The 10,435-nt window shown below is 42.5% G+C and overlaps 1 protein-coding gene across 1 annotated transcript; it reads right to left on the bottom strand.

Annotated features, from left to right (window-relative positions):
- Positions 1-1,093: 1,093 nt before the first annotated feature.
- On the bottom strand, positions 1,094-9,704 carry hand2 (heart and neural crest derivatives expressed 2; the record flags this gene model as incomplete). Its single annotated transcript, XM_083928902.1, has 2 exons — positions 1,094-2,487; positions 9,087-9,704. The coding sequence occupies 2 exons, from the start codon at positions 9,702-9,704 to the stop codon at positions 2,362-2,364; spliced, it is 744 nt and encodes a 247-aa protein (XP_083785028.1). The 3' UTR covers positions 1,094-2,361.
- Positions 9,705-10,435: the final 731 nt, after the last annotated feature.

The following is a 10,435-nucleotide window of genomic DNA, read 5'->3' as shown; positions in this document are numbered from 1 at the left end:
CGAAATCTGCCAAAAAATGTCTGTTACAATGATCAACGACATAGAAAAATTCCATGCAGCATAACCATGAGAAATATGAAAGCTGAAGTCACTGTCTACAAGATGGAAGTTTATGACAAACAGTTTGGGGAATTGTAGCCCATATTTTATGATGTTAGAGTGTCATTGCTCTTGTGGTTGCCTCATTTTCAGTTATTGTAACTTGAGATAAAAATGTGTTTATTAAAGTCAAAATCTAGAGCATTAAATTAAAAAATATAAGCATATAGTAAAATATATAGTAAAATATAATATCCTATGTCTTAAAATATGTCTATTTGTACATATAACCATTTAATATGTGATGCATCTATTTTGTGTCACTGTCCAAATTCTGTAGCCCACTAAATACAGGCTCAGTTTTTCTCATGAATAAAAAAATGAAAGGTTATTTCTTGGTCACTTTGATATATGAAAGCCTATTCACATATTTCTGCAACATTCACAACATTCCCTTGTTACATCGACATTATTATTATAGTGAATTGATATGAATGGGAGGAGAATACTGTTGTTATGTAACCAGGTGGTGGTTTATTCAATTCATGACACTGTTTACATCCCACATAAAGCATTATTTAGACTCGCAACACATTTTCACAGCACAACACGGACACTTGGTCATCATCGTGACATCATTACATTTACAACCCAAAATTGATAAAGAGAGAGAGAGAGAGAGAGAGAGAGAGAGAGAGAGAGAGAGAGAGAGAGAGAGAGAGAGAGAGAGAGAGAGAGAGAGAGAGAGATAGAGAGAGAGAGAAAGACAGAGAGCACTTCATATACACCTTGTGTTTAATCAAAGGTAGCCTAATGTCCGTTGTCAGTCAGAATGGCTGTTTGGGTCCTTCTCACGGCCGCATTGCACATAAATATATTCCCTTAAATAAAGCAGAGAGTACGTCAACACTCCGTGTGTGTGTGTGTGTGTGTGTGTGTGTGTGTGTGTGTGTGTGTTCTGCCTCGCCCCAGCTCGTTGTGTATTCCTCGACACACTCTTGCAGTGGTGTGCAGCTTGACTTCTCTCAGTGGAAACGTGGGCCTACACGTGGGAGGACACATCCTTAAAGCTTTTATAGAGCCCTCTTTAGTCCGGCCTCCACCAAATACCACCGTTGGGCTGAAGAGAAGCGGAGAGTTGTAGAAAGCTGAAAGCTGGTTACATTGATGAATGTAACAGCGGATCCTATTGATTCATAGGCTCAAATGTTATGGATGATGAAGCCTATTATTATTTGAACCTGAGCGTCTCATCCAACCCAGGCCAGCACGCTCTGGTGCACATAGGTCCAATCAGGGGTGCAGATCCGATGTCAGGATTGCTTGTTTATTTGTCCTAAACAGCCAACAGACTATCACTGAACTGTTAACATCATTTTGAGGGTCTTTGAGGGTCTTCATGTAAAGTCTCCTCTGCCCAAGTTCTTCTCTCCATCTTCCTTTTCTCCCAGTGTAGGGGACTACTTTCTGTATGATTCACTTATATGGATGAATATGAAATGAACATGAAGCCTTTTTTAAAGCCTGCGTCTGTGTAAGAAACTCCCTGTTCATTTGTGTTGTAGTGGAGCAGAGCAGAGATGAACGTGGAGTCAGAAATATGTTTGTCAAACATTATTTTTCCTGTTTAGATGGGAATCTAAAATGGGAAGAATGTGCAGTCTGAACAAACATTTGTTCATTTTGGAATCACTTAGGGTGTTTTTATGTGTGTGTGTGTGTGTGTGTGTGTGTGGGGGGGGGCTTGAAGCTCAAAGCCATTCGGCCTACTGTATTTTAAAAGAGACTATCCCAAAGTTTCCACTGACATCAAATATGTTGCATTATAGGGACACATCTATGGAACAACGTTTCCATTTGCTGAATCCGTATGTACATCTCTCTTTTTTTGTTTAAAAGTGTTTTAATTAAATACTTCACTTCAACATTTAACAGAGACTGCTGTGTGATATTTTCACGAGGACTTTTTTTTTCTTGAGATACAAGTTAATGAGGAAAATCCGGGTTCAGGGTCAAAGCCTGACTCGACAACCCCGCAGGAAGCCTTCGCTGGTGACAGGTGGGGAGTTATCGATCTGCAGTTCGATGATCAACTCCGACTCAAATCTCACACCGCAGCGAATTGAACGCAGCTCCCCACGCAGTAACCTCCGGCGGCCGGAGCGCAGTCTCCAGGTCCAGAGAACGGATGATGACTGCCGTCCGGGTTCATCACGGGGCGGCCTCCGTGTCCCGTCATCACTCTCTACGAGGACGGAGCTGGAGGAGGGAAAGACTGCTATCAACCGGCAGTACGGAGGGAGGGAGGGAGGGAGGGAGGCGCTACTGTTTGAGCTCCAGAGCCCAGACATGTTGAGGCCATCCTGTCCGTCCTTTACTCTTCTTATCGCCCACCGCAGAGGAGGATGACGAGGAAGAGGAGGATGATGATGTCTTTGGGATCTCCACCTGCAAACACATGACACGTATTGCTTTTTACATATGCATATTCATCATTGACTATTGTTTGAAGCATCTTTATGCGCTGGAAAGACTGATAGCAGCCTCTGTCACCATGGAAACCGTTTTTTAATAACATACACAGACTCCCCACACATATGGAATATAAATGGTTTCTTCATCAGCCTATGTTGACCTGTACTGATTGTGTATAAACGTGCACCTGTTGGTTTTAATGTGACACTTCGCAACAAAAGTCCATAGTGATTGTGTTTGTAGTGTAGCTAATTCTATTGTGTCCGGGACCGGCCCGGTTTGGGTCATGTTCCAGAACACTGCAGCTCAACACGCAGCCGTGGTTTCTCTGGAGATACATGAGCTTTATTGACACTAGGCTGAAGTTACATAGAAAAATAACCTGGAAGTGTTTACAAGCTCCACACTTTCACCACACCAGCCTGCTTTTTAACGAACGGATACTCTACACTTTATTTCATAAAAATAAACTGTTAAAACCTGTGTGTGTGTGTGTGTGTGTGTGTGTGTGTGTGTGTGTGTGTGTGTGTGTGTGTGTGTGTGTGTGTGTCCATGTGGGCGCTTTTATCAATACCTTATTTTCTGTTAACCGTATAAAATAAACTAAAAGGTAAAGAATATGGGCAAGTAGCCTAGCTTTTAATGCTGGATAAATTATCAAAATGTTATTATTATTATTATTAGTAGTATTATTATTATTATTATTATAAGCGTATTGTATGTAATTGTAATATATTCTAATATAACATTGTTATATTATATTGATCCTGATCCTGAGATTTGCTGTTTCCATCTGCCAACGGCTGTTCCTGCAGCCACGTTAAGCCTAATAGAATATATATTAATATAGAATATGTGGTAGGCTATAATAGCATTCTATTTTCTATTGAGCAGTAAAAAAAGTATTTCCTTTTCTACAAAGTCTACACGCGCACAGTGAAATTACAAGGAAAAGATTGCTGTAATCCAGATAATAATAATGATGATTAATATGATGATAACAATTACAATAATAATAATAATAATGATGATCAATATGCTGATGATAACAATAATAAAAACAAAAATAATATTGCTAATGATTAATATGATGATAATAACAATAACAACAATAATAATAATAATAATGATGATGATTAATATGATGATGATAATAACAATAATAATAACACAAATAATAATGATGATGAATATGATGATGATAATAACAATAATAATAACACAAATAATAATGATGATGAATATGATGATGATAACAATAACAATAATAATAACAAAAATAATAATGATGATGAATATGATGATGATAATAACAATAATAATAACAATAATAATAATGATGATTAATATGACGATGATAACAACAACAACAACAAAAACAACAACAACAACAATAATAATAATAATGATAATAATATTATTAATAATAATAATAATAATTATTATAATAATAATTATAATAATAATACTCGTGGTCAGTGTACCGGGCTGGAGTGCATTTGATCCCTGAGAGAGTACGCGTCCACTCCTTGTGTTAAAACAGTGAGACAGTAGCCGCTATAGTAAGAGTTGGAAAATGAATATCACTATATTTGTAAATGTTTCCAAATGGATTTACAGTGCTGCGAGTTATTATCTTGGCATTGTGCAACCAGCGGCCCTAGAGGCGTCAGTGACCGTCCGGAATGGACACCCGGCCGTCTGATGACGCAGACACTGCCCACCTCTCTTCCACCGGCAGTCCGTGGGTTCACGCTGAAGGGCGGGATGTCCAGGGTTTGCACCAGGCCGGACTCATCATTTTTCTCTGCTTCACACTGGATCAAAATACGCCTACGTGATATCTCCTTCCTTTGCTGTGCACAGCCCGCAGCAGTCGCAGAGCGGTAAACACAGTGTATTCCATCTGATCCAGCACTAACACACATGCTGCATTTTAACCAACTATGAAATATTAAATTAAATATTAATCTCATCAAATATGGGCAGTGCTCAAACTGGACTGATGCTCTGAAATACCCTAACGTCTAGGCCATATATAGGCACACGCCATTAAAAAAAATACATAGAATTGAATGTTAATGTATAACTTAGAATTGAACACTGTAAAGTATATTTAACATAATTATTCTTGATATATTTAAACGGTTAAGTGAAGTTTTTACAATGTATGGTTTTGTACTTGAAGAAGCGTAATGGATTTCCATATTTTGTCACCACTGATCATTTAAAAAAAAAATTGTCAATATGCTGCAATTTTTTAATGCAAACTGTTATTTGCAATGTATATGAACCGATCACAGAAAAAGCACATATCCTACTGAAAAGATCCGAGTTTTGGAGTCAACGGTTCTCTGCCAGGAAACTCAAAGAAAGATCAATTCAATTCAAGAAGCCATTTCTACGGATTCAGGGTAACTCTCTATTGTGGACGAAAATAAATAAAAAATGGGTGACAAATCGGGCAGAACCCTACAAAGGGCCGGTATTGTCTACTGGCTACTATCCGGGCCCATGCGCGTTAGCGGAGCCACGGGGCCAACACGACGCGCCTGTTGGAATCACTGTAAACAGCGGGAGGCTGTGAAGAATGAAGCACGCCACCATAAACTACAGCAGACATGCACACGGGTCCATCCTCATATGTGTATGTGTAATTGTTTTTTGGAGTGAGTCTGTTTCGTTGTCAGAGAGCCGTGGCCGCAGCTGTCGCACCGGCCCCAACAGCGCGAGCCGCTCTGTTCTTACAACATAAAGCGTAAAACAGAAATAAAACAAGATGTCGACTTTAAAATGAGTCACAAGGGGCAAAACAACAACAACATACACGCACTGACTTTATCTTGGGCCTGTGTAATTATTCCGGATCGTTATGAATTAGCAAATAATAAGTCATTATATGAACAGATAATTTTTCCTGTCATACAATGATGTGATATAGGTCTAGATCTAATTTTGATACATTTTACAGCCTGTAGCCTACTGTAACATTCTAAAATGAGAACAAAAATATGAATAAATATCATATATTTTATATAGAAGATAATGCCTCTCTCCTTCAGTTGTGCACTGTGCTAAATACTTTAACAAGCAAACAGCAGTAGATCTTTTATGTGTGATGTCTTGAGCTAATAGGGGCTTTTGTCAGGGTTTTATTATTAACACACAATTAATTGAAGGATTTTTGAAGGTTCCTCCAAGTGTACATGTAACACCAGTTTCCAGTCCCAGTCACTTGTCAAGGCAGAAGTACAGGCTCTATTAGTCTGCAGGCGACACATCAACGTCTTTACAGCATTACTGCAGCTCCCTATATCCTGCACATTAATAGGTATTTATATCACATACAGGGCCCAAATACCACAGAGATAGCAACAAAAACTGTTTTTCAGAAAAAGGAACACTGTAACGGTACTTAAACGTGTGCTGTAAATTAGTTAACATGTCTAATGACTCCATAATGTTCCAAGTCTAAATCATCAGGAATCATTATGGATAATCATGTTAATTTAGGCTCTCTGCACTGTGATAAAATAATAAAGTCATAAAGAGATAAGGTAATTCAAGATTAAACTTAAAATCATGCACATAGTTTTCCTTTCAGAAATGGATTCTAAATGCATCCTAAAAGAAGTCAAACTGGTCCGTCTTGGTTCAGGTCCAACAGCATCCCCTCCCTGCCTCTGTGAAGTCCATTTTGCACAAACTGGATCATTGGATTATTCCATTGTAGTGCAACAACATCCCAGCTGATCCAGCCTGAATTAAGTCATGGCTCTAATCAAACATACAACAGTGGGGATGAAGAAAGAAAAAAAAAAAGCGTATGATTTGCAACAAAAATAAATAAATAAATTCTCTCTTGCAAACACAACGTCATATAAAGTCCGTTAAATGACTGGGTGTATTGCCTCTACCCCCCCTTATTTGCAAGCTTAGAGGTCATCCTCTTAAATACACTTTAAATTCACTTGCGGGTTAACCACCTCATCATTAATGTAAGAGCTGACCGGGTAGCATAAGGAACACTGAGTGCTTACTTTCGCTACACTGAGGACCAAACTCACTTCATAGGTGTTTTATCCTTATCAAAGGTTTAGGGCTCTTTGCACAAATGAATTAATTCTGTTCCTCACATCTTTCTCCAACTGTAGTGTCTGACTTGTAGCAGGGGCGTGTGTATTTGAATCCAGGACTGAGTTGACATGAGTTATTAACAGCACTACATCCTTCTATTAGGGATTGCAGTTTGAAATGTGAGGAAAAATTGCTTTCTGGCTTCAATTATACACCACACTTCCTATAGGCAGCATGTTAGGCAACAGACAGGAAATAATTATTCTGTTCGATTCTCTTCTAGTCTATTCTGACCTGCTCTGCGTCTATTATTTGTTTCTAAACGCAATTCCCCTGCTGGACTAAAGCTCTGGATAAGGTAAGAACGTGATGAAGATAGAGTCATTGATCGTGAGAGAAATGTGTCCAAACAACAGGCAGCTAGCTTTATCAAAGCACAGAATCCACGACATGATGCTTACTTCTGTTTGCATGTTGTCAGAAATAAAAATGCCACTCATCACAAAGAGGATAAAGTAACTCTGATATAAATAAAATGTCTATTTGATACTACTGCCTACTGTGTTTGAAATAGCACTGTTGAAATGAGTTTAAATCTCTTGGATGTGCCAAACAATAAATCCTTAGCAAAGGCAGGCCCTTGTAAAGCTGCAGTCACAGGATACGGGCAGCATGTGCAGAGCTCGGCCCGAACTGATGTGGATAACACAGCAGGAAGGACAAAAGCATCCAGAAGTGTTGGAATTATGCTGGTAGGTCTGCAGGGGCGAGCCTGGCCCCTCCTGGCTCCAAACTGTCTGAGGATGGAAACCAATTTTCTGGCTTTCTCTTATACAGACTTGACCATTTGGACTATACCATTATTGTGTAAGGTTTGAATTGATTTAAGTTAAGCCGTAAGGGAACACAATAAGTATTTTCCCCTTTCACAGTCAATGGTTAGGGAGTCAAGTGTCAGTTGTAAAAACGGGTAAACACCTCTGTTTGGCTGTTTACTCTCTCTTTAGCAGTCCCGTGTGCTTCACTGGCTTTTTCAATTCCTCCCCCAGATAAATAGGGCTGTGAGATTCCCCTCCCTCCCCGTGTGTGTGTGTGTGTGTGTGTGTGTGTGTGTGTGTGTTATTCCTGCACAGGAAAGGCCTGTGTTGCTCTTTACTTTTTTCCTCTCCTGTGCAGCCTGGCTTTTAAAATTTTTTTTTTTATCAGGGTTTATGCCCCCTCACTAAAACATTGTACCGTTCTGAGGGTAAGCTGGGTCCGGGGTCTGAGTGCTCTCTGGACGGTACACTGATAGCTCCACAGACGGCGGGTGCTGGTAGTTGCTTAGATGTGATTTTAAAAACAATCATGAAACACAGAACAACGATTTCCTCATTCCCATGCCCGTGCTGTGTAAATGACTAACCTCATGGTGTTTTTGTCAGGGAATGTAAAACAGCCATTCATTGACTCCTGTCTTCATCTTCCAAAATAAACGAGATTATAATGTTTGGGGTTGTTTAGAGAATCTCCGCTCAGATTAGAGCTCCTGATTAAACTGTATTTAGGTCTTGTGTTCATGTTGCAGAGATATTTATAACCTTGCTCATAAAATATAATAACACCTTAAAGCTAAATTAGAGCAGTCTACCGTTCACTTTACGCCTGATCCTGCAGCGGACAGCACACTGCCCCGGCGACTAAACACAACGGTGTCCTTTCCAAACTCTCCCCGTTTCCTCGGCCTTTACAGAATAGCCCCACAGGATCCTGCATGTATGTATGATGGAACAGGCTGCACAGAGTAGCATTATATTCGAAAATGGCTTGTCATTTCTTTGGTTGAACAGTTGGTTCACAGCTCTTTCAGTAGGCCTGGGGTCAGAATAAACGCGTCCCCATGGATAACATTAAAACGGGTCTGTATGATTCTACCAACGCGCACGCTGATTTTACACCAAATTGTCTTACTTTTAAGGATTTTAATGGATTGTTTTTGAGTGAAAGGCAATAAACAAAGTGCATGTAGTTTCTGGTGTAAAGTTTACATGTTAGTCTACCGTGCTTCCTGTCGGACGCTGCCTTTCTTTTCCTACAGTAGAGCTAATAAAGAGAGGGTATTTACAGGAGGCTCAGCTGTGACCCTCGGTCGTTCATCTCCGTGAGAGAAACCATTTCAGAATAGTGACACTGTATCACCTCCTCCTTCAAACACTGTGCTTTTAGCTCATGACTCATGGCAGAAACGTTTTTTTCTATTTCATTTTGCGAAAAGGTGACTGCATTTGCCAAAGTTAGGAGTAGGCCCAAGTTAGACATGTTAGTCCATACTAGTGACTATAATTAAGATGTACTCTTCCAGTCTGTGAGTGGATCTGCTGAGGACTCCTGAGGCTGCCGGCCTCTGACTTTATTTAGGCTGACTCAGAAAATACTGTGTGCGGGCAGGCTGATGTGTGATGGAACAAGGGAACAAACTGGGGTCGCCTTTATGTTCCCGAGCGCACAAGTCTTACCGTCTCTCTCTTCCTCCGCTCCTCCCGGGCCTCCGTTTTCTTCAGCTCGGCCTTGAAAGCCTGCGTGTCCCCGTGCTGTCCGTCCTTGTCCAGGATGTCCATCAGGTAGGAGATGTAGCTGGTGGCCAGCCGCAGCGTCTTGATCTTGGACAGCTTGGTGTCGGCCGGGACGTTGGGGATACACTCCCTCAGCTCCGCGAAGGCCGAGTTGATGCTCTGCGTCCGCCGCCTCTCCTTACGGTTGGCCGTGGGTCTCCGCTTCACGGGCCGAGGATGTGTGTGGTGGGGGTGCATACTGACCGCGGCTCCGTTCACCGCGATGGCCCCGGCCCCCGGCACCAGGCCGCCGGGTCCGTAGTGGTGGTGATGGTGATGGTGCGGGTCCAGGCCGCCGGTGGAGCCGCCGCCGCTGTTGCCATGGTACTCTGGGCTGTAGCCGGGCGCGAGACTATACTCAGTCGGAGACATATCCGCGTGGCTTATGAGCCAGCTCGTGAAGTACGGAGGAGCCCCGGTATCCTCGTGACACCGACCGGCCGCCGCCGCATGCAGGGAGTAGTGGTGGCTGTCGTGGTGGTGCATGACCGGGTGGTGAGGGAAGCCCGACACGAGACTCATAGTGACACACACTTACACGCGCGCGAGCACGCATGCACGCACTCTTTCTCTCTCTCTCTCCCACACACACACACACACACACACACACACACACACACACACACACACACACACACACACACACACACACACACACACTTGGATGCTGCAGCAGTAAACGCGCCTTCTTAACGCTTGTCCAGAGCAGATGTTTGCATCTTGAATAATCTACCACGCCGCCTCAGACAGACACCGCCCGGTCCCGTGGCGGTCAGTGCTCCGTACAGCAGCGCAGCTAGAGCCGGGCCCAGCCTGTGTGCAGTGGGCCTGTAGGCCGCTCACTTCTGTCCAAACAGCTCCTCCTCTAAGACATTGTTCCTCTCCCTCTGGTTACAAAGTCACACTCTCTCCCTCCTCCTCCTCTTCTTTGGAAACGTACTCACAGTGTGCAGTCTATTCCTCCCTTTCCTCTGCAGCCTCCTTCATCTCATCCTGCTCTCTGAGTCACTCAGCAGCTGTCAGCCTCAGAGCCGTTCGGCAAGGCACGAGCAGTCCGTGCAGGCACCGGGTCTCTGCTGGCTGTAGATACTGAGATATAGTAAATCCAGCTTGCCTGTGTGAGAGAGAGGGTCTGATTTACTACGTCATCTTCACTACCGGGGAGGAGAAACTGACGTCATAGCGCCTGTCGACCAATGGCGAGCGCGCAGCCCCTCCTCTGGCCCCGTCTGCAGGCTCTGTTTACTTCTCTT

This window comes from Echiichthys vipera (assembly GCF_963691815.1).
Source record: "Echiichthys vipera genome assembly, chromosome: 2".
In the NCBI taxonomy this organism is placed as follows: domain Eukaryota; kingdom Metazoa; phylum Chordata; class Actinopteri; order Perciformes; family Trachinidae; genus Echiichthys; species Echiichthys vipera.
The sequence above is the reverse complement of the archived record's forward strand: the minus strand, read 5'-3'. Positions and strand labels throughout refer to the sequence as shown.